Here is a 27,405-nt window from a genome sequence, read left to right as displayed (position 1 = left end):
ATTGTGAAAGTGGATTGAAAGGGCATTATTCTGCATGTGCAGAAGGGGCCTTACAGTCCCATCCAGGGGGCCCTAGGGGGTCAGGGCAGGGATGGCATCACTGCAACTCCAACTTCCCACTCCACAGTCTGGGAAGCAAAAACAAGTTTTTTAAAGCAGCCAAAAATCCCCCATAGGGCAGAATAGAGATATGCCATGAAAACTGTGTCATATCTCTGCCAGCTGCTCTGCCAGCGCACAGGGCCCAGCCAAGCAGTGGAGGCCAAGTAAGCCTGCCCCAGCATGCCCTGGGCTATGCTGGTGCAGCATTTTGCATTGGCAGGCCTGGGGAATGGTAAGGGCTTCTGGGTCAGGTATTGCAGAGTCACATGGTGCCAGCAGCTTGGGTAAGTTGCCGCTCTCCTGGCACATTTGCCCCTTGCACAGGTGAAGTGGACACCCATGCTGGCGTAGGGATGTAGGGGCTCCAGAGGGGGATCCCCCCCCCAGATCGGGCTGTCCTACATTCAGTGATCAAGTAAAGAGTTTGCAAGATTGACTAGATAGTTATTAAAATCTGGTCATGAACACTGCACTGTGGCATTCAAAAGTTGCCATCTTGGAAGTAGAGAATTTTTTAAAAAATATTTCATATTATCCTCCAAGAAACTTGGATGGTAGAAAAAATTTATGGGGGGTGGGGTGGGAAATACTTGTCATTTGTATCAAAGCAGGGAGAAGGGTGGACAAGTTAGGACAGGTGTGACGAATGCACTCATACTGCATTCGGGTTACAGGGTGGAGCTGCCCCTGAAAGAGTTAAGCCCTGGCCAGCCCTGATTGGCCAGAGAAAAATATGCAGGGAGTATAAATACAATCAGCGAGAGTGCTGAAGGGTTCTTCTTTTTGGAGTCTTCGGACTTTTTGGCTCTGACTGAGCGTATGTGCCTTCGGGTACTTTTGTGACAGAGTGAAGAGAATCCGTAGAGATCTCTCACTGCTGAGGTTTAGGAATAGCTGAGGAGGCTATTCAAACACCTTAAAGCCCTGAGTTTGGAGGCGTGTGTCCGCCCGCTATAGGTGTTTTGTTTTATTTTTTGAGGGAAACCCTCTTGGAAACAGTCTAAAAGTCTGTCCTCCAGTACAGGGAACATCAGTCTTGGGAGGCCCAGCTCCTGTGGCAGAGAAGCCAGATTTTGGGAGTGTGGGAGAGGGAGGCTGTTATGCCTGAATCCCACTGGGCGTAGGCTGAGTGTTTGATTGTTGTGGGGAGGTACACAGCAGACTGAAGTTTTTATTTTATGAGGGAGTGTGAAACCTCCAGTAACATCTTAAGAAACATCTTTTCCTAAAGTGAACAATCTGAAGTAAGCGACACCTGCGAGTGTCCATTTAGTAACTGAAGTAAAGTGCCTGAAACCATTAAGCTTTTAAGAAACAAACCTACTCTGAAACTGCTAAGCTTAAGCAAACTCTCTTTGCAACCAATACGCTTATTTCCTCTCCAGTTGATCTGAGAAGCCTCTGTTAACGCCAGCAATAAACGTTTCAGTTTTTGTTCAGCTTTTAAAACCTCTCCAGTCTTTATTATTTGTCTGTCAGTGTCTGTGTGTTCCCCAAACAAAAGGGAGGTGGTAGCTGTGAAAATCAGTTTATGTGGGCTATAAGGAAAAAAATTATATTTTGGTGGCAGCGCAGTATAATAGGCCCTTACGTTACAACAGGCATAGCCCATATTTGTTTATTGTTTAAAATGGAAAGTTGGATTATACGATTAATTTATATCCCTCCACAGTGTCTCTTTGAGGGGTGCAAAGAGACACTGTGGGATGCAGAGCAGCTTGATGGAGAACTTGAGGTTGTCTTATCTGGACAGTACGTTCTCAGTAGCTGGTGATGTTGAGGCTATGATTGACACCAATGCTGAGCAGTAGTTAGAGCAGTGTTTCCCGACCTTTTCGACCTTCCGGTACCCTTGACCTCGTTCTTCATATCTCAGGGTACCATTGAGGTTTGTTTGATTTTTTGGGCATTTTTTAGGGTTTTTCTGTTTTTAGTCTGTAGGGGACGCATTATTAAGCTAGCGGCACCACAATTTCAGGGTATATCTCCTGATGATGCCATGCAGGTATGGTGAGGTTTGGTGTAGGGGATCCACATTATGGACCCCCAAAAGGGTGGTATCATCAACAGTCTCCTGAAGATACCCTGAAAGTTTGGTGGCTCTACCTTGAAAAATGTGCACCCCACAAACACCCCAGAAATTCCCCATTGGCTGCAATGGAGCCATTTCAGAGCAGAGAATCTGCCAGTCTCTGTCAACAAGTTCTATGGTGGGGGGAAAATGTTTTTTTCCCCACCATAGATCTCAGTGGGGCTTGCTGCTATGCCTAGCTGGCTCTGTGATGGAGATTTTATTGAGGGCTCTGGTGGTGTTTTTGTTCTGGGTAGGGGCACCACATTTCCCACAGGGATGCTTATGAGTCTCCTAAAAAGAACCAGTCAACTTTGCTGAAGTTTGGGTGGCTGGGCACTTGTTCTGTGGACATCAGCTTCACCTTCAATTGGGTGCCCTCCGCATTTGCCCCTCCCATGCAAACTTCAAAAAAGTTTGCTGGTTCCTTTCAGGAGACTCACCAGCAGCCCTGCGGAGAAAAGTGGTTGCCCCCCCCTACCCTGAGCAAGACCTCCAGTACAGCCCCTCCCACTGAAATCTCTACCACAGAGCCAGCTGGTCATAACAGCAAGCATCACCCCATCCCACACCTCCCACTGCTTTTTTTTTTTGCACCACTGCGGCACCAAAGAGTGTGGGATGCATGATTGTTGTGTTCAGAAATGTAGCTATGGGCTCAGGCTGTGGTGTGATGGTGATTTTGGGGTGACAAAGTGGAAAAATCAGGAGGATCCATGATGATCTGAGCATTTTTACACCTGAGTGATTGTTTTGGGGGGTGGCAAGCAGGGGCACTGGGAGGGGAAGGTGGGGGTGGCAACCAGGGACACTGGGAGAAGAAGGTGGGGGTAGTGACAAGCAGGGAAAGGGGAGGGAAAGCAGCATTGACAGCTGCATTGTTTGCCTAAATTTGGCATGGATTGGGGGGATTTAAAGGGAGAGCTCCCCCAATCCACACCGAATTTAGGCAAATAAAACAATGCTGCTTTTCAACATTGTTTAAAGGGAGCCCATGAGGCTCCCAAACCCCCTCCCTCAAATCCATTTGATTTCATTGGGAGGGGGGGCGGTAGCATTGTCAGGGTACCCCTGGGATGTGCTCACGGTACCCCAGGATGCCATGAAACCCTGGTTGGGAATTACTGAGTTAGAGGTTTGTGATATGATGAGCTATGATGTAGAAGCTATGGACTATCCATTTATGTATGATAAGTATTCCAAGGTCAACCCAATCAGATAAATGTTTATGGATCTCATCATTAGAGGTGATGGTTACCTTAAACAGTCAGCAAGGGATTAATGATCTAGGAGAATTTACTTGTTGACAGCCAGAGGGGTTAGTCTGAATGATATATTTTTTTGTCTTCAAGTGGAATTTTAAGCAGTAGAGCTCTTTTGTTAGTAGCTATCCTCTGTGTGTTTCATTCCAGATTATGGTTATTATACTTCCCTCCTTATACAATCTCTGGAAACAATACAATAGTTTCACTTTATGGAAGATAAAGCACAACTAATTTTAAATTCCCCTGAGACACAGGATCTCCTTCTTCAATTTAGGGAAATAATGTATATGGAACAATTGCCAGAGCTATTGATTCAATTATTGGGTTTGTTGAAGTCAGCAATTATTGTTCAATCCGGTGGGATGACTTATTATAGAAGGAAGAATCAGTGATTTAAGTATTTTAAAAAAGCAATTACACTGAGTCTATAGAGAATATGGAAGATACGAGGACCCAAGACTCCTTATGACTTTGTTTCTACTTAAGCAGGATTTTTTTATCTTTATGCCAAAGCAAAAGCATGAGACCATTAGAAAGTTCCATGATGTGGGCTTGGGGTAGTAATATTATAAAGGAATTCTTGAAGTTGGTATCATCGGTCTGTTCTGCACAGCACAAAAAAAACATGTTTGTGGGATGTCTTGAATTGAAGTGACTGCCTCTTTTCACTCTGCACACCCAAAATAAGATGTCTGGGAGACGTCTTAGAAAGAGGCAACTTCTAAGCGCTTTCCAGACAGCAAAGGCATCAGAGAGGAAAAGAGGCTGTTCCCCACCCGACAGTTTTGCTTTCTGGTCAGTTTCACCCTCTGCTTGCGCTCAACATTTTGTGTGCTGGTGGCATCCTCAGAACATCTTATTTTATCTTTGCAGAATGGACTATTGTTTTCTTGAACACTGAGGCATTGAAAACCTGTGTGTGTGTGTGTGTGTGTGTGTGTGTGTGTGTGTGTGTGTGTGTGTGTGTGTGTGTGTGTGTGTGTGTGTGTGTGTGTGTGTGTGTGTGTGTGTGTGATGTGCCTGCTGCTTGTTTGCCTTGAAATAGTAGCGAGGCCTTAGAAACCTGTGTGTGACATTCTGTGACAGATTGCACAGTAAAATAGAGAATTAAAAGTACAAGTTAGTCAGTTGGTCAAGGTGGTATCACAACAGAGTGGAGAAAAAAAACTTCATAAGAAAGGGAAAGCATTCTGATTGACCTGCACTCTGATTAGTGGAGCAACCAGCTGACTCAGAGAGGAATTAGGAGGTATCTCTGAGAGGAAAAGTTTTTTGGCATTTTGGATTGAGATTCCCATGAATTAACATTAAGTCCCTTATCTGCTTGTGTTAAACATCTACTCTGAGGGGATTTCAGTCAGGGAGTGGATCTGACTTGAAATATACTAAGTCTCAGCATAAGATGAGAGCAGGCAATACACATACCAGAGAACTGGGAGTTTTATTTGGTGGTCTAGGCTGAAGGTGTTTTCTCCCGTCTCTGCTTTGTCTGCCAACTAATACTAGTAACTCATTTACCTCTACTCCTACTGAGAATCCAGACAGGCTGGTTGTCTGCCACTAAAGAAAAAGGGAGGACCCTGGTATTTTGCATCTGTATAACTTTAGGCATCTTTGTATTATTGACATTACAACTACTGAGTTTCTGTATTCTTTGTTTAAGGGAAAAAAGAGAAAGAGAAAGAACCCATTTTCAGTGTATGTTCCTGTTCATCTGTAGCTGATTTTTTTTTTTAAAAAACTATGTCTTAACTAATCAATGATGCACTCAGAGACGGTACCAACTTATCTCTGTTCCGGCTGTGGGTTACATTCCTTTCCAATGGCGCAGGGAGGTCTTGAACAAAATCAATGTGAGTACCTTTGCACAGAATAGCTCTGCGGTTCACAACTCAGACATAGACATCAATAGAACTCACCCAAATTGTGAAGCAATCTGTTACAAACATTTGAAAAATAAATTGATTTGTGTTTTTTTCCTCTTCACCTACCTGTGTTTGAATCGCACCACTTTCCATGTTTTAGGGGTCTCCTCAAATTCCACTATGCAAGTTTACAAAACAATAAGTGAATGACTTGTCATAAACAAATCCAAATGCTTTCTGTGCCAGAGACAATCACACTATTTCTGAAATGTTTGCATATTTTTCTGTAATTTAGGGTTTTTCTAAAACTGTTCTTTGTGGGTAAAACTGGTATTCAGAATTACAAAAGGTAAGACTTATGGTGTTTGTTATTTTATGGGCCAGTTTTCAAAGTATCACATATATACAGTGTCCATCCAGGAGTATAAAATTGGCATTTATGATTACTTCCAAGAAGTAATAGGCGTTCTCCCTATTTACACAGAACAAATTCATGAGACTCTAGTCTAGAAATATGCTATAATATAGGTTGATAATATATCATTCCAGTATAATATAGTGACAAATGTTGGACTAATCCTGGGAAGACCAGAGATCAGAACTAGGAAGCTTTGGCCAGCCATTATTGTGATGGGTCTGAGAATGCCAGACTACTGCCATCTTACCCATTGGGGTTATACATAATTAGCAAAGCGGTCAGTTTTAACCAGCCTCTCTGTGTATTTTACCATCTGTGTAATTTCAGCCTTTCTGGGAAGTGTCTCCTGTGGACTTCCTTTCCCATCCCCAGATTAACAGCGTCCAAAAACCTGAGGCTCATGGGCAGGACTTTTTGTAATCATTGGAGGCAATAATTTGCATAGTGGGGAAAAAAAACTAGTGCTCAATTATTTTGCCCGGTAAAAAAGTGAAGCTAGTGCCAAACAATCCCATCTCCAGAACATATGTGCAAGCAGGAATATATCAAAATCTAATAACGAAGGCCTCAAGCATGTGAGGAGTTTTAAAGCATGAGACCTGGCAATCCTCCCTCCCACGGAATCCCCTTTTGAAAGATGAACAGCCATGTTGCTGGGCAGGGGTGAACTTATGTGTCATTCCGGCTTTATCCAGCTTTGAACTGGCTTTCCACACCACCTAATTTGGTTTTGGAAGCCAAGGCATATCAAATGCCTAGATGATTGAAAGAAAATTATAATTATAAATTTTATACACATACTTGGTTGCTGGCTGTGGTTTTTGTTGGAAGGAATGGACTTTTTAGTATTACTTAATGCTAGCACATACTATGGAGTCTCAGGGGAAGGCAGGAGACAGCTAGTAAAGGAGTAGATAGGGTCCTCGCTGACCTTTCCTTTGTCCATTCCAGCTGCTGTCTCTTTGTTATGCAGAATGCTTCATTCACGGGAGCCTTCCTTCCAGCCACTTCCATTTTATCTCTCTCTTCCTATGTCTACCATGAGGGCTGGACATACTTCTATAATCTCTCTCCATCATAGCTTGGATAGATAGCTAAAAGCTTTTACCCTGCCTTTCCTATCCAATATGCAGTTATTTTACAATAAGGAACTTCTAAGTAACAAGCATAAATAAGTGTGAAGTTATTCCTCAAGCAGAATTCTGCATGGCTTCAGGTGTCCCTCAGCTGTTTTTCAGGATGACATATATCACAAGTTTGTTCAGAGAAAAATAAAACAGTGGCTCCAGGATACCAATATAATAAATGACTATAGAATTAATTTTGGAGCGTATCACACCAGCATTCTGATTGTTAAAAGAAGCAGGCGGTTCATCGTAGGGAACCACAGATGATCAGCTCTTGGGAACATGTTGTAGTGTTAAAGTTAAAGGCGTGTATGTGTTGGCCAGTGAGAGTTTGGGCATGCTGCAACATCATGTGGTTCGGCCAAGTGATGCAGTACAGTTTAGCTACATAATTCTGTTCAGCGAGTAAGAAAAATCTAGCCCATGGGAGCTTGCAGTTTTACAAGAGCAAGAATGATGCCTTGAGAAAGACAGTCTTAAATGCAACACTCAAACTACTGGAATAATGTCTGGATGTATTGCTTAGCCTCTATGAATATTGTTCATCCTGTAAGTCTGATGCTTTCAATTTGTTTTGTTTTTGTTTGTTTACTGGTAGTCATTTAAAAGGAGCTTTGCCATGTCCAGTAATGTATTCTTACAACAGACGTACCTGTAAGTACACCCCTATTAATATTTAGACAGACTTCAAAATGTTACTATATGTTTCGTTTTTGCATACCCAATGGTTTAGGCATGCTTTGAAGGATTTTTGAATTTTTCCCTTTGAATGGCAGACCCCATGAAATATGAGGTAAAACATGTCAAGTGGCATGGAACATGCTGTGCAAGAATGACAATCTCAAAGCTCTCTTGGGTGGCTAGTCATTTGATCCTAACTCTCGTTTGCAGAGAGAAATGTAAGTCCATTTCAGTGGAGCAATTTAACTCTTCAGTATCTTGATGACAGTTCTACAGATGAAGAGAAGAAGAAGAGTTTGGATTTATATCCCCCCTTTCTCTCCTGCAGGAGACTTAAAGGGGCTTACAATCTCCTTGCCCTTCCCCCCTCACAACAAACTCCCTGTGAGGTAGGTGGGGCTGAGAGAGCTCCAAGAAGCTGTGACTAGCCCAAGGTCTCCCAGCTGGCGTGTGTGGGAGTGTACAGGCTAATCTGAATTCCCCAGATAAGCCTCCACAGCTCAGGCGGCAGAGCTGGGAATCAAACCCGGTTCCTCCAGATTAGGTACACGAGCTCTTAACCTCCTATGCCACTGCTGCTCCTGTTAACACAGTGAAGGATTGAGAAGTTATGTTAGAGATGTTAACCTGATGTAATGATTCTGAAGTGCATACATGATATTTGGACTATGTGTGAATGTGTAAAGTACTGTTGAGTCAAAATGGACTCATGACGACCCCGGCAAGGGACTTTCAAGGCAAGTGAGAAGCAGAGGTGGTTTGCCGTTGCCTTCCATTGCAGATTCTTCCTTTGAGGTTGCCTTTCCAAGTAATGACCCTTAGCTTTCAAGATCGGACAAGATCAGAATATTCCATGCCACCTTCCCTCCCATTTTGAACACATTCACTTCCATATGATCATGGGTAATTGATACATCCCATATGCTTGCAAAAACCTTGCTTCACTGACTTTGTTATATCAGAGATAGCAATCTGCTGTTGTTTACATGATCGTTTACACACACACAACCATTAAAGTGTGATTAATCAAAAGACACTAATTTTACCCAGTAATTCTTTTCACCCTTTGAATACACAAATCAGAAATAGAAAAGAGTGAAATGGTTACTGTTGTTGGTAAAACGCAGGAAAAGGAAAGAACAGTTGCTCTGATCCCATGTAAATCGTCTGGATGCGGGGGTCTCTGTGAAAAAAACCCACTATTAAATTTCCCAACTCTTTTAGATTATGAATAATTCCTTTTGTTTTCATTGAATTCTATGCTTTCAGGAAACTATACATGCTGACTTTTCTTGAAAATCCATTGTCACCTGTCTTCGTTCTTCCATCTGTTGATGGCTCTCTTGTACTTTGTACAGTTGTCAGTCATTACTGTATTTTGGGGTTGAAGAGATATTTGAGTGCAGAAGGACACCCTTCAATTGCTATTATTTGCAAAAAAAGTATTCTATCTCTTTAATGAAAGGAAAAGTCAATATAATGTATTCTCAAATGTAAATGCAATAAGGAAATAACATAGCTCTGATAGTGATCTATGACATTTGGCTTTGCAGTATTCATATATATTGCACAAACTCTCAATTTTTCCCTGCTTCAGAAATTAAAACAATAAACACATGGGGGGGGGGGATTCTGCTCTAGACAACTGAGAAATAGTTATCACTTTCGTCCCTTTGCTGACGTAATCTGAGCATCATTTCTCTGGAGCCAGTTCTTCATCATGTATGTCTAAGTCATACAGTACAAGGAGAAATGGAACAAGATGGCAGTTACAGCGGCAAGATGCAAATTTATTCGGGCAAAAGTAATCGATGCACAATATCAAGCATGCTCAGGTTTGTGCCAAGAAAACTGTTACGGATGAGGAATGGATGGGATGAGGGATTGTTGCATCATACATGATTACGTTTCTCTGAACTTCATAAAACAAGTCTTTTTGTCTACATATGATTTCTTAGCTGCCACCAAGAAAAAATGCAGACCCTACTGCTGGAGAAGAAATACCCTGGCTCAAATGATAACATACATCACAGCAGCAGTTTCTCCGGGAATGTGATATTATTCCGTAAAAACAAATCAATGAAAGTAGACTGAAAAAAGAAAAAAAATAGTGACAGAGAATTCACAGACCATATAACTGCAGGCACCTATTTGGAAAGGTTGGCAATATTTATTACACCTTTAATTGAAATGGTTTGTGCTCCTTTTTAATTTGACCCATTGTGTTTGGCTTTTTTGTTTTTTGATGCATGTGACTACAATTACCGCTCTTTTTCCCCCTCAGCTCTCTGTCTCCTACACCATTGCCTGAAGCCAAGGAGCGGTAGAGCTACATTTCTTTTCCCTTGAAACACACCTTTTAAAATCAGAAAGGGGTATGGAAATGCTTGTTTTCTTGAAGGGTATTCTCTGCAGTAGGTCACCATGAGGCAAAATAGGATCCCATTGAGTACAGCCAGCATCTCTTCTTCAGATGCCATTTTAAAACTGCGGGAGGAACAGAACTCACTATTGCGTTGGTGCAATGGGTAAAAAAAGGAAAAAGATGGAGGCACATGGAGTGGATGAGTGAACCCAAATGAATGCCACAGACATGAATGTCGTTGAATGGCCTTTGAACAGCAGAGGTAGATCAAAGTTTATAACAAACTGTTTACTGACCATTTACATTTAAGATCAAGAGAAGAAGTCAGTTGAACAAGAGCTCACCTACGTGCTTTCTCATTTGCAAGTCTCTAGCTTCATCCCTCCGGTGCTGCAACTCAGCCCCGTTATTGCTGCATTACTTTTTACCAAACAAACCCCCCACATTCTTTGAAATCTATATTCTACCACTGGTTAAAGCTTTCCCTCCCCTCCCTCCCGTTTCAGAGCATTTTCACAGTACAGCGTAATTCGTAAGACGTGCTCTTCAAGAAAAAAGCACCATATTTTTAAAAATGCGGAGTAGAATACTTTTGTGTGCGCATGCACAATGGGGAGGGGAGAAGGGAAAGAGTAAGGAAACAAACTGAAGCTGAAGAATTCTGCATTTTACGTGCTTTTGTTTTGTATTTGCACAGGTCATTTTAAGATCCTCATTCTCAGTCATAGCAAAACACTATCAAAACAAGAAGTCTTGCAAAATAGTTGAGCTTATACATCTTAACAAATGCATTATTTTAATCTGCTAAAGCAGTAGGGATTTTTTTTTTTGCAGAACTTCACAAACCATAAAACATGAATAAAAATGCATATCCACACTGCAGTGATGAACAGAAATGTTTCTCAAAAGGGGGTGGGACGATCGGATTTCATAGCTAGAAAGTAGGTAACGGGTTTGCTAAGAGAATAGTTCCTATCTTTTTCCTTCATCTCTCAGCTACACAGCAAACAGCTCTAAAGTGCACTTTCTAAAGTGTAGTTAGAGAACAGGAAGGAATGAAAAGTTTTTTTAAAAAACAGCCCTTATTAACTTTTCCTTCCATTTATTCTAGTGTAAACTCTAAAAAGCCTTTTTAAAAAGCAAGTTCTCATACACTCAGCAGGTGATATGATCCTACAAAAAAAAGCAATGTAAAAGGAAATTTGATTATTCCTCCCCCCCTTACTTATAGCCATCATAATAAGTTTTATTGCACTCTCATCAAAATGGTTGATCTGTTAATTTTTTTAAAGACAGGGTGTCCCCCAGCTGTGTTAAACACAGACTTCTAGTTTGCATTGAGCTCCAAAGGTAGTTTCAACAAAATGTAGCACTTAGAGAAAGAATGGATCAGACGACGGCTTCACAGGTGTCGAGTGCTGTCGAAAATGCTAGTCTTTGGGTCTCATTACACAAGAAGTGAAATGTGAGTCAGAATGAGAAAACCAACTCGCATTTCATGGCTGACCTGGACTTTCTGTCAAAATAGTGGTCCATTGTGCACAGGACAAATAAGACATCCTGGGGACATCTTAAAAAAGCCTCCTCCCCATTTTTTGTTCAGACAGCACAGACTTAAAAAGTCATCAGAGGAGACAGAAGGTTTTTTCCCCCACCCTCCATTTCCCTCTACCCAAGTTTAAAGTGCTCACACCCAACATTTTTTGCTGCAGGGATTCTCTGTGCATACGTAGTGGCAATGTGGACATCCGGGGCGGTTTGTCCCGATGGATGTTTGCTCTGTAGGCTCCACTGCTGGGTGCCTTTTCAGACTGAAAAATACATGCTTGTACTCAGCTCATCCTGCCAATTCCAGCAATATATAGTTTTCCCTTTTTTACTTTCAATGAGCTGTCTTTGGAGATACGAAGACACGATATAAAAATTGGCATGGATTCTGAAGTCATGTCTTCATGCCTTCAAAGACAGCTCATCAAAACATTTAAAAAAAGAAAAACTATATATAGCCAGAATCGGCAGGACAAACCATTTGCTTTTCAGGCTGGAAAAAAAAAGGCCAGCAGCGGAGTCTGCACAGCAAACATCTCAGGAAAGCACAGTAAAAAGCTGCAGGAACAGAGAATCCCTGCAGCACCACAAAATGCTGGGCACGAGTGGCAGAGGAAACTGACCCAGTGACAAAGGGAAGGGGAAACTGTGCCCGGGGCATGAGCTGCCTACACACCCCCTCCTGCCCCACCCTGCCCCTGACACATAATGGCAATGGTGGCGCTCGGGACAAACCGCCCCGGATGTCCGCATTGCCACTACGTGTCTGAACTGACCAGACAACGGTCGAATCCCCACTACAGTCTTAGCCAGGTTTCAGAACACAAACTAACTAGGTTTGAGGGACAACCTCCCTGGTCGAATCCCCACTACCGTCTTAGCCAGGTTTCAGAACACAAACTAACCAGGTTTGAGGTTGTTTGCGTTCTGAAACCTGGCTAAGACGGAAGTGGGGATTCGACCGGGGAGGTCGTCCCTCAAACCTGGTTAGTTTGTGTTCTGAAACCTGGCTAATACGGTAGTGGGGATTTGACCAACATTAACAGTTGGGCAGGAAAAATGAGACATCTCCTCAGCTCCTAAGTTCTGCACAGCAAGAGTAGATGACTTGCAGACAACTTGGGGGGGGGGATTTGGTAGTTTTGCACCTTTAAAATAGGACGGCTCAAGCAGAAATAAGGCGTCCTGAGGATGTTTTTGAGGAAAAGCTGTGTGGAGTTTCTCCCCTTGATGCCTTTCCCCCCATTCTCAGGACATCTTATTTGTGCTGTGCAGAATGGACCAGTGTGTGTGTGTGGGGGGGGGGGGGAGAATGTGCCCAAATCAGTTTGGAGCATCGTCTAGCAGCAGGTTGACCTTTAGCTTGCCCTCCCTTCCGTCTTGCACCACTTCTGACAGCAAAAAATGCCAGTGGCAGGAAGGGGGGCTGTTTATCCCACTATGTGGGATGGAAAGAAGCACAGGCTGAAGACTCTCCTGCTGCTGCACCGTGCTCTTTAGCCGATCCCCCCCCCCCATTATTTTGAAGGCTACTCAGATGTCAATCATGTAATGTGAACCTTACACTAGTGTTTCCCTTGGGAAATGCCCCGTGTGTCACATCACACAGACTTGGATCCCATGAACAAGTTCAATATGGAGCACACTTCCTCTTGCACTCACACTTTTGTTTAAACACAGATTCATTGAACAACGTTAATCCTGTGAAAACAGAAGCACAAGAAGAAGCATGCTCTGTGGCAGAGACCCTCTAGCACACAAACCACAAGACAGTATACACTTCTTGAAACATAAGTGTACACCCATCTGGGAAAACCCGTGGGCCCCAGGAACGACCAAAAAGGTGTTCCCTGGAGATTAAATTACATGCCCTGTGATACTCAAGTGAAAGCCAAACATAATTTGTTTTTTGTTGGGCATGTCAGTACTTTCCACAGCATTTTGCAAGTATGGAGCCGCTTTAAGTCATATGCTTGTAAGCGTTTCTCTATAGTTTCTTTGGGGGGGGGGTCAGATTTTATTTCTCTGAACCTCTCTGCGTCTACAGGTTGCATTAACGTCAGCCAGTTAGGTGACTGTATTGGATTTGAACTCGTAATTCACAATGAATGCCAAACTTTCACCACCACTGTAAAGGCCTCTTGTCTATTTCGCTAGATGAGCTCTTTATAGTCGGTTTTCCACCAGGCTGCTCCTGTTCAACTGACCAGTGAGAAAGGACTGGACTTCTTTGAAAATGGGAATTAGAGCAACAGTTTGTTATAGGTTTCTTTACATTAAAAGTTCACCGTCCGATCCCACCTGATAAGGAGAGCACGTGTTTTTTTGTCCTGCTACACCCCCCTCCCCCACATTCCCATTCTGGGCTTACTCCGGTCAAGTGACTTGCACAACAGTGGCAGAGGCTGATCTGAATTGGGCACCCATTCATTGTGATTACACAGACAGAAAGCAAGCGGGCTCTGTCTTCTCGGGACACGGGAGGAAAAAGGACGACGGGGAGAAGAACCGTGGGGATTTTTTTTTTTTGGACTAGAGGGCCATTTAGGGAACTGGATTTGGTTTTGATTTTTTTTTCTTCATCTGTTTGTTAGGTACATCATGGAACCACAGCAGTTCTTCCTTCTAATAGAAACTGACAAGACGTAAAAGACAGAACTATTGGATGAACACACACAATGACTAGAAATAGATAAAGACAGTGAAAAGACTTAGTTTAGCTCTGAGAAACTGTCCAAAAAATAAAATCCTGTATTAACAAGTGCAAAAAACAAACCAAAAAAAGAAACTCCAAACATTAAAACACAGTGTATAAAATGGTGTGAGAAATTTAAGTCACCAGACAGCCTTTTAGTCAATAAAAAGCTGTGTTTGATGTGTTCTTGTTTGGATTGTGGCCCATTTGTTGAGAGGTTTACCCAGAAGGCCTTTGGAGAAGTGAGCGGAGGACAAAAGGACCCAGTCGTTTGTATCTGACTGCAGTACATGTGGTCCTGCTGTGTGACTGTGCAAGGAGACGAAGCAAGTCTTTTACTCCTCATTGGTTGAATTATCTTCCAAAGTTGTTATGCCTCCAAAGCCCAGGTCTGTTGAGTTCTGTGCTGCTGAGACCGTGAGTACTGTATGTAGAAGAATTAATACCAGAACACACAGTTTGAGTCTGCTATTACACAGTCTTGATGCTGATGAAACTGTGAGTGATGTCCGGTGACACATCATGGAGTCACTTGTTTTTATAGTCCCTTTGGATTGGTAATCTGATAATAGTCCCCATCTGACATCACAGCATTCTGGTTCTGCATTGGTTGGATAGTTGTCATAGAGCCCTGTGAGATTTAAGAAAATCAGTAAGTGAGTTCTCATAACTGATACTAAGATAGTAGTCTTCTGGATATTTTGGCACAAACCCCAGTATTCAAATATTTCCCAGAAGTTGTGGTTTTGATGCAGGTCAAACCATTCAGAAAAGCACTTTACCTGTCACAGCATCAAGTCACAGTGATTTGAACTGTGTTTAATCACATCAAAAATTGATAGACAAGTGTAAAATTACTTTGCCAGGCAGTTTTAAATCATTTTAAGACTTCAATATGTTGTATATTTTACAAGGAGTCTTTGAGGACAGTCTGAATGGGAAATGGCAGTAGTTCATCACTGTGGCTTCTGTGGAGTTCTACATTGGAACTGAAATTACACAGGCCAGCCACGGAAAAGTTTTCTACAACTTTCTAGGAGACTGAGAATGGCACTATCCTGCCAAAGTGATCACATGACCAGGAGGAGCAGCACTACTCTCCCTCAGTTCTCTTTTGGTCATGGAGAAGAGAGGATCTCCATTGCTGTTTTGTGTTATTTCCTCACAATACTGTTGAGGCTGAGGAGACTTGTCTCTCTAAAAAATTTTTTTTGTCATCAATAGTCACTCTAGTGAGGCGTATACATTTAAAGAAGAAATGTTTCTGGATTTCCCTTTTGTTGTTATGGCTCGAAAGGGGTCGTCTTTGGATTATGATGGCTATGGATTTAAAAAGGTTCTGAGAAACATCCATTCTCTGTGCCTTATACACCTGAGGGATCACACAACACTATGACATTGTCACTATGATGAAACCAGAGTTGCACTTACCTATAAGTGTTGTTCATTGAGTGGTCTTCTGTGGAGCACATCCTTCTCTCCTGCCCTGCTATGAACTCTCCGAAACCATAGTTTCTTGGGGCCTCTGGTGGGGGCATGGTGAGAACCAAGGGAATATTGCCCCTCCTCCTGGTTATTTGCTCGCTTTGGTGGAAGAGTGCCAGAGGGAGGAGAGGCACTCCTAACCTACGAGAAAGCTTTGGAAATCCTTTCTATGGCTGGTCTTGCATGTACATAGTCCCAATGTGTGGCGGAAGACCACTCAATGAACAGTAGTTACGGTTAAGTGCAACCCTATTCTATGGTTGTGAAGAGTTGTTCATCAGTTTGTTTAGAGCGCTCAGAAACCATAAGTGGATGATGGACATCCCTGTCCCCAAATGCATGCTCTTATGAGCCATTTAATTCAAACTGCTTCCACCCCAGAATCTCAGTCACTGATAAATTATCACATGTATTAATTCCATAATCACTTTCATATCATGGTTGAATTTTCAGTCCCATTTTACTGCAAGAGTGATCAAGCAGCCCAATCTAGATAGGAGGGAGGGTGGAATGGCCACAGGAGGCAGTGCGGGCTCACGCTGAAATTTTTGCCCTCCCAGCCAAAAGGGCAAGGGGCACTGCAGAGTACTGCGATGTCCAACCCACTTGCAGCTATCACTTCCACAGCTGCGCCATACTGTCATGGAAGCTGATGCTGCGGGAGGTGTTCCTGGAGCATTCCCAGAGGTAGAGCTGATGCTAGCTGGTTTCCACTGAGCTTTGGAGCCAGGAACACCATAGGATGGTCGACGGCTTGACGCTGCCTTTTTTGGAAGCATAACTCTGTTAAGCCTTATGGAGAGCTTTCAGGCAGCTGTGGTTTGTCAACTTTTTGCTGCCTTTCTGAGCCACCTGGAAGCCCTCTGGAGGCAGCAGGGTGTGGCAGTAGCAGCCCCATCCCCAGGAACTGGATTGGCCTCAAAGTATGCTTGCATAGAGCACAGTACCAAAATTGATGGGGTTGAATGTCCACAAAAATGTGTTTAGGGTTTCTGTTTAATCATATTATCAGAAGTCACTTTAGGAAGTATATGAGCACTTACTCTAGTTTAATCAAGTTAATCATACCAGTAGAAATACCAGTGGACATTATAAATACCATCTACTTAACTCACTTACAGTTACTTTTTCTTGCAGTTCTACTTACCTTTGTTTCTTGTAGATAAAAGGTATTTGGACTGTATTATTCTAGAAATTTGAACTAAGAAAACACAGTATTTTAGGAAAAAATGAAGGGCTGAATGTTACTATTACCAACCTACCAGAGGAAATAGCTACTCATAAGAGTTGGGTAACATGGTACAAGGTAACTAATTTCTTTAGTTATAAGAGGGTTCTATGATTTTACCCCACCTGTGCTAAACAGGAAATACATATGAACAGTAATTTCCACAGGTAAGTGCCACCCCATGTTTTGTTCGGATGTTTCACTTTAATACAGTTTCAAGGGTTGGTACATAAAAGATAAAGAGTCATGAAAGAACTTACGTAAAAAAATGAAATTCTAAAAAACTCAACTGACATCAACATGAGTGAGGAGAGTTCAGAAGTTGCTGGATAGCTGGTCCTTCAAGCTGTGGAAACCCCTTTGTGGAACAATCTCCTTGAAGATGCCCAGCCTGTACCAACCGTATCCACACTTGGCTGGCTAACAAGAACATTTCTTTTATACATACCTTTAAAACACTGCTGAGCTGAATTTTGTTGGGAAATGTTTTTTGCTCTTAGAGGGGAACTTTATGAAAAATGATCACCTTTTTGGCCTTTACATTTCCTCTCTTTTTAACAGCTGCTGTTGCATCATAAAAAAAAAATCAACACCACGAGCTTCCTGCTAGATATATGATTCTTGCTAACTAGGGATCATGTAACTGGTGTGACTGCACTGTAATGATACACAGCCAAACATAATTGTCTGTATGTTTCTTTCAAGGAGCCAATTTGGGATAATGCTTCTTGTCTTTTCTATGAACTAGCTTTACAATGCACTACGATTCCAATCAGATTTGGCTATGTGACATCATCAGAAAGCCAGTTCAGAATGAGGACGTGAGCCAAAACCAATGCCCCAACATTCCGACAAAGTCACAGCAAATCCTTGTCCGAGAACACAGTGCATCAACTTTCCTTTGCCCCATCATAATGAAGGATGACGGTCAAGGCACACAATTCCTTCCAAATCTTCTTCAAATATAGGTCATACATAAAAGGGATGAAGCAACCCACAGATCATGCTGCCATTAAAATATATATTGTTCCAAACAAGCACTTAGAAGGCCTGTATGACTCAACTAACCCTGCTTTCGCTTTCAAAATGCATCTAAGAACATTCCTCTCCTTGTATCCAAAGAACATCTTTCTACATATACAATTGCTTCTCTACTGGCACAAAAGTCAGAGTTTCCTTCAAAGCATCCTGGGAGCTATAATTTGATAATGATGCAGGGCATTCTCTGCTGGAAATCATTCCTTCCCATTAGAAAGAGGGGCCACAGCTCACTGGCAGGGCATTTATTTGGTGTATGGAAGGTCCCAAGTTCAATTGCCAGCATCCCCAGTTAAAGGGATCAAGTAAGTAGATGAGACTCTCAAGAGCTGTTACCAGTAAGAGCAGATGATCTTGATAAGCCAATAATCTGACCCAGGATAAGATAACTTCCTCTGTTCATGTGAAAGGGAGTAACTATTAAGTGAATTTAAGTCTGTAATGTAGCTACAATCTCAGACTCCAGTCCTAAGATTATCTAATAGGGTTGAAGCTTGAAATGTTCATTGTTCTCCACTAGGTGTCACCAGTCACCTACCACAAATTATTAAAACAAGATGGTGGTCAGGTGACCCCTGCACAAAGCTTTCAGAATTTGAAACACAACAACAGAAGTTGCATAGCCCTTATACACAAGTTGTGCTGTATCTTTCGCACTGGCTGTTTGGAACATGCAGTGCCTGTGCTCTATGATATGGGAACTGAATTTCCAAAATTTTATAGGGATATCTTACTAATGAGATTCAACATGTCAGTTCCAACTATGCCATCATTAGGGAAGGAAGTTGCAATTGCTCGTCATCCAGTTTGGTTCTTATTTCTTTGTATCATGTTGTATCGGCTACGGGCCTATAGCCAAAGCTATGCTGAATCTCAAGGCTGCCTGTGTGAATGTTCAGTCCTCTAGAAGAGCCAAAACATGAGCCAGTTGGACTCTCACACAAATATGGGCAAGTCTTCCATGAGCATAGCCCTTTCTGCTCATAGGGAGGTCATCAAAGCAAGACAGTGGAAGGAGACTGGGGTACCAAGCGAGTTGCAGGGTGTAGAAAGGTGACTTGACTTTGCTGTGGATTTTTAGCACTTTATGGACGGAGGCCTATGGAAAAAATAGGCAGTGGTTTTATCTGCAGTGGCTGCATGAGGTGTGCACTGTGCTCCGCTTCAATAGTTCTGACCAGTGAGTTCCAGTGGTCACGCAAGTGGTAATTATTAATCATAATTCCATTTAAATTCTATCAATGTTTAATTTTGCCTGGTGCAATGATTCAGCAGCATAACAATGATTCAAATCGCATAAATGAATAATTTGGATTTTTCCCCTTCCCAAGCTCCACTCTGAAATCTCTAGGAATTTTCCAGCCCTAAGTTGGTAACCCTATTTATGGTCCCATCCATGCAGATTCTTTTTTGTGATGCTGAAATGCTGATAGGCTAAATGAGAGTCAATAAGGCCTCATTCTATTTTGCCAGGGGGCTTTCTGTTTCTCTGGTTACCTTCAACAAGGGATGTCATGCAGCACAATGAAAAGCCTCCGTAACTTTTCGTTGCCCTTTCATCTGCCATTGTTAGTACCTACTGCAAGAACCAAGGCGTACCTTTTACACATGCTTTTGCAGCAAGGGCTGTAAAACTCCTGCAAGTGACTGAACTCAGACCTAGGAAAATGGGCCAGCTGCCTGATTACCATGATTGCTTTTAAAAACTGACTTTTGTTTTCAATAGTATGTGCCAGCGTGGTGTAGTGGTTAAGAGCAGGAGGCCTCTAAACTGGAGAGCCAGGTTTGATTCCCCAATCCTCCACATGAGTAGCAGAGTCTTATCTGGTGAACTGGATTTGTTTTCCCACTCCTACACTCCTGCTGGGTGACCTCAGACTAGTCACAGTTCTCTCAGAACTCTCTCAGCCTCACCTATCTCTCAAGGAGTCTGTTGTGGGGAGAGGAAGGGAGGGGAGTTTGCAAGCCCCTTTGAGTCTCCTTACAGGACAGAAAGTGGGGAGGGGTATAAATCCAAACTCCCCTTCTTCACTGCAGGCTGACCTTTATTCCAGAATAAAAGCCAAAGCAAAGAACTTCAGTGGATAGGCCCTAAATCCAACATTATACAAAGTTATAAATCATCACATTAAAAAAGCTCATTTTTTACTGTTAATTACTTGATATAATTTGTAATGTGCATGTATTTATTAATGATTGTAGTATCTTTTGTTGTTATAACAAAGCTAATATTTAAGAACAGTTGGCCATTGTTTGACCAATATTTGACTAGTTGCTTGATCACATTTACTTTGCTAATCCTATGCCCATGGTAGGTGAAAAAAGATTTACAGAGTTTCCTGGCCTCAGTGTGAACCATATTATCATCTTCATCCCAGCTGTGCCTCTTTAAAAGTCAGCAATAAGTTCTGCCTGAGATATTCAACAGATTTAATTAGCTGTGATATTGTATTCATACGTTAGAATTAATAGCACTGTCAAAAAGCAGGGATAATAAAGGATAGCTGCTATTCAGTATTAATGATTCTCCCTAAAATATTTCAAAACCTAGGTATTTCTCCCCCCTTCCAATTGTGTTAAAATGACCAAATGACCACTGTTCTTTATAAAGAAATGCAATTTGATTGTTAAACTATGGAAAGATAATGATCAAGAAGAACTGGTTCCTTCATATAGGAATTTGAGAGTGTGCATTCAATGTGTGCCAGAGCTATGGGGGGTGGGGGGGGGAGTCAAGCTTGGGGCCATGTAGCCATTCCTCTGCAAGGGGTTCAAATTAAACTTCTAATTAAAATTCTAGTCACACTGCCTATTAATGCTTTTTCCAGCAGTCAGGGTTGCAAGGGCTGTACAGGAAGTATACAGTGGAACCTTGGTTTTTGTCGCCCTCGCTTTTCGTTTGTTTTGGTTTTCGTCAATTGCCTGGGCGAAAAAGTTGACTCGGATTTCATTGATCGCCTTGGTTTTCATTGATTTCCTTCACCTGTTGTCCATCAAAACCGTGTTAAAAGAGGGCGACCCAGGACTGCAAGATAGGTGGCCCTATGGTGCCTTGGTTGTTGGTTTCAGCTTTCGCCAGCTCCTGCTGAATGGATTACCAACAAAAACCAAGGTACCACTGTAGATGGAAAAGTAAACGAGCAGGCATCTTCCATTTTTTGAGTTCCCAGTGTGCTGTTACAGTTAACTTTCACCACTTCCTCTCAATGCGAACTGGCACTATTTGTACAATCTGCAACCGGCCGGCAGTGGCAATTACTGGATAAGAGTTGGGCTGGCCATTGGTGCCTTACCTGGTCCTTGTTCTAGCAAGATTCTTTCCTTTCTGTTAATGTTGCACATTTTGGTTTTAAGACACAAGCACTCAGCCAATAGCATGGGAAGCTTGATCTAATCAGGCTCTGCAAGAGTGTTAGCCAAATGGAGCCAAACAGAGCTCCCAAGCAGGAACACACCAGAGCGTCAGAATGAAATTACTGTCAAGCAACAGCAGGTAGAATAAAGAAGAGGAGTCTGAACTGTCTTTATGTCATGTTTAGGGATTGTGAATCAGGGTGGGTCAGAAATAGGAAAGGATAGAGCAGTGGTTCTCAACCTGGGGGTCAAACAACCCTTTCACAGGGATCATCTAAGACTCTCTGCATCAGTGTTCTCCATCTGTAAAATGGATAAATGTTAGGGTTGGGGGTCACCACAACATGAGGAACTGTATTAAACGGTCGCGGCATTAGGAAGGTTGAGAACCACTGGGATACAGGGAGGGAATTAACAAGTACGTAGCAATGAGGTTGTAACATAGAAGACCTAAAGGGGTTTACAGAGCTCTCTCGTGGTAGAGAAAAAGTATTGATCTTAGAAATTTTCATTTGTGGTAGTCAGTTATGGAAAAGTAACTGGGAGTAGTTTATTTATTTTTTCTATTTGAAACATTTATTCCCTGCACTCTGAACCAATACTTCCAGAGATGGTTTACAAATTTCTAACGATGCATGCTCAATACTTATAACAGTTAATGAGATCATAATAAATAGCAACTATGTCAAAAAACTACAGAAGCACAAATAATCACAGTGACATCCAGCAGTGCACAAAAAATGGGAACACTGGCATCTGTTTTGGGGACACTGGTACAGAAAGTTAATAAAGCTAAACAATATGACTTTTGTGAGAAGGAAGTTCCACAAACAAAATGCTACTACTAAAAAAGCCCTCTGTCTGGTGGCCATTCACTAACCATCTCCTGAACCTTCTCAGGAAGAGTTTAACCAAAGGTCAGGAACATGTGGATATCTGTGGTCTTTAAACAGGTAACAATCAGGAATTTAAATTGTTCCTTGGAGTTTATTGGTAGCCTGTGCAGTTCTTTGGGTGCCAGTCAATAGTCTTGTTGCTATACTTTGAACCGTTTGAAGCTTCTAAAGAGTTTGACCTAAAATTCAGTATCGAAGTTGCCCTAGAGAAGATCAGAACAAGAACAGTCATAGCCAAAGCATTCTTCTCAAGGAAAGCCATAGCAAGCCTACCAAGCAAAATTAAGCAAAGGCACTCCATATCAAAGAGTAGACCAGAACTTCCAAACATAGGCTTGGACTTAACAGTACTTCTAAACTGTGAATGTACTCACTCAAGGGAAGTGTAATCTTATCCAGAACAGACTTTGTAATTCTTGACTAGCAGTGGCAACACTGTCATCAGGGACACCTCAATCTAGTCTATAGTGAGGCATTATGTCTAGTGACTACCTATAATCCTTCACCTCAAGGGCTCTAAAGATCATCTCAACAGACAGGTAGGTTCATATGTGAACAAGTAACCCTTAAGGTAACCCTGCTCTTGGGCTAAACCTTTAAAGGCAATAACCTAAACTGTGAATGGGACCTGAAAGCAAATCAGCCACTAATGAATTCTTTTAAATATGTTTATTTGTTAACAGGGACAATTTGCAGCCATCTTCAAAGACAGCATCCATAGAGCACATTGTCTGGATCCAATCAGAGCATGACCAAATCCAGATGGTGCATGAGCTGAAGCTGGACAAAGGCATTATGTGCAACAGAGGAGATGTATACTTTTTTTAGCGGATGGGCAATCCCATTCACATGTGATTCGCATATAAGAGTTTCCAGGTGGACACTGTAGACAGGGAGACATTGTGTGTGTGAGAGAGAAATACAATAATGTTTTTGTAGCTCCTGGCACTGAGGAAGCAGCAGTGGTAGTTGCAGAAAGGTGGGAAGAGAGGCAGAAGTCTACCTATAAGGGGGAGAATATCTCAAATGGTTCTCACCCATATCCATAGTCTTGGTCTGGTTCCTTTCAGACCTATCCCTCCTTTAAAATCATTAAGAATCCCTACTCTCTAGTAATTAACACAGATCAAGTATCTTACAGAGCTAAAGTTCAAAAAGGAGCTAGTAAATGTACTGAGAAATGCCATACCTGTACAGATGAAACTGGATAGTCCTCCATAGACGACATCATCGTTGTCTGGTAATATAAATGGACACCTTGTCTGAACCTCCAAACAGTATTGCTTGCAAGGAATTGTGTTGTTGCAGTAAGACTGTGTGACTTCAAAATACTGGGAACAGAGCCAGGCTTTGTAGACAGTCTACAGAGATAAAGAGAGAGAGAGGGGAAAACATCAGTTGCGTAGATGAGCAAGACCTGCACAGGCAGGATGAGACATGTATAATATACTGAACGCCAGCTTGAATCAAATTCTAAGTGACTCTTGCTCAGGGAAAGGAAGCCCATAGCACACTACTCTCTTTTCATCTCCGAAAACCATTTCTCCAAATTGCATGGACAAAGGCTTGTTTGCTCCATGATCATGCCATTCACACAAGTTCCCTTGGAAGTTGATGGGGCTGCTGAATATTTGCAAAATTTAGGAGCCCACAAGTTTTTCCTAACAGTCTGGATAAATGCAAAGATAAGAAGGGTGTTAGGGAGGGACAGCAAAGATTTAAAAAATTAAGAGAGGAAAACTATGTAGAAGAAAGTAAAGACAAAGAAATTAAAGAAAAGAGAAATAGAGAGAGAGAACGGTTTGGGGCTGAGAAGGTTTTGTAGAAGGAAAAAACAAAAGGAAAGGGTTTAAATCTGTGAAATAAGCAACAATGAAGTGACAAAACAGAGAATGAGAATGATGTGAAAGTAGAAGGGTGTCAAAAGGGATACAAACATTGTGAAGGTCAGTGAATGGAAATGGAAAAGAGAAGGAATGGAGCATGAATAAAGAGAAGTGCTAATAGATGAGCAGAGAGAGAACCAGGGGAAATTTGGAAGAACTTATCTTCATAAGTTTAAGAATTGTCTTGCTACTTCCTCTTCAGAGGCCAACAGAACTAGTGAAACATGCCTCATTAAATAGCAATTAGTGAAACACAGCATTCAGGGGATGAAATAATTTTTAAAAAGCACAAAGCTGCTACACCCAACAGGGAGGAATGGGGCTTTAAATCAGAAACCATGGAAATAAGACAGTGGTTCTCAACCTTCCTAATGCCGCGACCCTTTAATACAGTTCCTCATGTTGTGGTGACCCCCAACCCTAACATTTATCCATTTTACAGATGGAGAACACTGATGCAGAGAGTCTTAGGCGACCCCTGTGAAAGGGTCGTTCGACCTTCAAAGGGGTCGCGACCACAGGTTGAGAACCACTGATATAAGACATGTAGAAGGCCTATTCTGTGTCAAGTTTAAGGGACCCCAAAGCATTACCAGAAAATGTGGATTCAGTAATTTTTGTATTTAGAGGACCTCATAAACTGAGGCCCTAAATTGTAGCTTACTTAGCGTGTGCCTAAATTCAGCTCTGTATAAATCCTTTACAGAGAATGCTCTGCCCAACATTGTCAAGTCCCAAGTGAATACTATCATCACCTGGCTCATCTTTAACAGCCCCTGGGTGGGGCACAGCTGGGTCGTGGTCAATAAGAGAGAGGCCAAGCAGCTGCTACTACTGTTAATCCTGGTAGCCTGGAATCTTGCCTCTCTGACAGTGACTATATCTGAAGAATTCTGGCCCTTAACAGAGGGAAGTTACAATCCAAAGTCCAACACTAAGGGCGCTTTCGCACATGCAGAATAATGCACTTTCAATCCACTTTCAATGCACTTTGCAGCTGGATTTTACTGTGTGAAATAGCAAAATCTACTTGCAAATGATTGTGAAAATGCATTGAAAGTGGGTTAAAATTGCATTATTCTGCATGCACAAAAGAGCCCTAATTCTAGAAGATAAAAAAGCTGGATTCCGGAAATGACAATACTTCTAAAAGAGAAACATTGATCTGCTTTTACACTTTCACTTTGTAAAGCAAATCACACATATTCACAGAAGGTGGTGCTGGCTCCCTGCATCTGAAGATCATAACCAGGCTAAAGCAGTTAAAAGGAAGGCATCTCCGGAGGGTTGAGCACTTAAAAACCACACTAAGTAAATACTATTATATTATTTCTTCAATACTGAGATTTCAAAATAAACCCCTCTCCTCCCAATCTTTCTGGTGATGCCATTCAAGGGCTAAAGGAATCCGCTTCTTTAATAACAAACTAATGTGCACCAATTAGCAGTGTATGTATTTATCACCACCAAGAATCCATATTCATGTGTACATTCATAAATGCTTTGGCTACCTCTTTTTCTAGGAGCTACACTGTGATTACTATAAACAGAACCTCTTTAATAAAGTTCCTGTGTACCATCATATTTGCTCAGCCTAGCCCTGTAATCAAACACTGAACACATTATTTGCTGTTTTCATTTCAAAAGGAAATGAAATTCATTTAGTTACTTGGCCTGTTTAACCGAGTACTTTTATTTCAGTGGGTTTCAGTAGGAGAGAAACATTTCTGGCTGAAATGTTTCCAACTGATACAAAATTCTTAGTGATATCCTTCAGTCCTCTCGTGAAACAATCCGCGAACACAAATCTGATGTAAGAAATGTAGTACTCAGAAACCAGTGGGTGAATATTTTAATCTTCCTGGACATACTGTTGCAGATCTAAAAATCATTGGTATTTTTTCTTAAAAAACCCTTCAAAAGGAATATAAGTGCTGAATTAGAATTTCTCAAGAAATGAAATACTGTAATCCTGGCTTAAACTTAGACTTGAGCTTCTCCATTCATTATAATTTCTAATAACTCAACAGGACCCTTAGTTTAAAAACATATATAGACTGCTCATAACATATTGTTCCATACTATATTATTTCACTGATGTCTGCTAATTCAATCATATATCAAACTGCCTCTCCCTTAGTTATTTATTATACTTTATTCAACTTTATAATTTATTAGCCTGCATAATAACGAGGCTAATAAAAATGATTGCAAAGAGATAGGCATGACAGTATGTTGCAGCAAAATAAAATAACCCCAAAAAACAAACAAACGCACAGGCGGCTTAAAGGCTAACAACATTTATATCAATATGAGCTCTTGTTGAGTCACCACACACTTCTTCAGATACCTATGGAAAGCAAATTGAAAATCCTTCTTATGGGGCAGGTTACAAGGAAAGAGAAGAAGGAATTAAGGCAGAGATTTAATTCCCAACCAACCCTTTGCCTTAACTCCTCTCTGTTTTAACCTGCCCTTTAAGAAAGATCTTACAACCCAATCCAGATTGGGCAGGTGGGGACCGTGCTGCTCTTCTGCTGCCTCACACTCTCCAAAGGAATTCCCTGTGGTGCAGGAAGCCCAAAAACAAAAAATAAAACCCTGGCCAGAATCTCCTATAGGGGATAATAGAGATACGCCACAAAAAAAGGTGGTGTATCTCCAAGGCTGGGTAGTTGAAGCCGACTAAGGATAGCTCCACCCTTTTGCCTGCCCTGGAACACCCGTGGACATGCTGGTGTAGCCCAGGCTCAGAGGGCAGCTTGTGGGTTGGGCGCCAAGGAGCTGAATGGTGGCTGCCCGCCAGAGTTAGTCTCCTCTCTGCCAACACGTATGACCCTTGCGCCAGAGGGGTGGGTACCCACGCTGGCACAGGGCTGCCCCAGATTCAGGGGTAGCCCCTCCCGCCCAATTGGGCTGTTAGTTTGATTTCCATATAAATCCAAAGATATGACCTCTGACTCATGAAGGCTCATACTGAAATGAATATTGTTGGTTTTTAAGATGTCTCTGGACTTTTACTTTAATAAAAATGGCCTTTTATTTTATCATTTTATTCATTAATGTTAGAATACACATTCCTATCATAGAGGTAGTAGCCTCCCACTGGACTCTTTTCTCATTTTATGAGATTCCCCTCTGTCTCTTTTGCCACTTGTTAGACTGTGGCCTTGTTCTGACCAAGACTTACCACATTCTGTTGTCTGGCTCTGCCCCAGCCTTCTCAGCTGCATCTCTGTGTACCTTGGGCTAGCTAGTCACTGGCAAAAATCCTACCACTCCACTGAGCAAAATCTGACACCTTCCTTCAACTTTCCTTCAAGGAGTGACTGTTCCTCCAAGATAGAAAGCCTCTTAAGTTGGAGGTTTGATTCATAGCAA

The 27,405-nt window shown here is 41.9% G+C and overlaps 1 protein-coding gene across 1 annotated transcript in view; it reads right to left on the bottom strand.

Annotated features, from left to right (window-relative positions):
• Positions 1-12,482: 12,482 nt before the first annotated feature.
• The window catches only part of NALF1 (NALCN channel auxiliary factor 1), a 71,116-nt gene continuing 56,193 nt past the window's right edge, over positions 12,483-27,405 (bottom strand). Inside the window, exons 2-3 of the mRNA XM_048494111.1 lie at positions 23,328-23,499; positions 12,483-14,768 (exon numbers count right to left, since the gene is read on the bottom strand). Of these exons, the coding sequence (XP_048350068.1) occupies positions 14,473-14,768; positions 23,328-23,499 (468 nt within the window). The 3' untranslated portion in view covers positions 12,483-14,472. The remainder of the gene's footprint in view (positions 14,769-23,327; positions 23,500-27,405) is intronic.

This window comes from Sphaerodactylus townsendi, linkage group LG04, assembly GCF_021028975.2.
Source record: "Sphaerodactylus townsendi isolate TG3544 linkage group LG04, MPM_Stown_v2.3, whole genome shotgun sequence".
Classification (NCBI taxonomy): Eukaryota; Metazoa; Chordata; class Lepidosauria; order Squamata; family Sphaerodactylidae; genus Sphaerodactylus; species Sphaerodactylus townsendi.
Note: the sequence above shows the minus strand (reverse complement) of the source record. Positions and strands in the feature narration are given on the sequence as shown.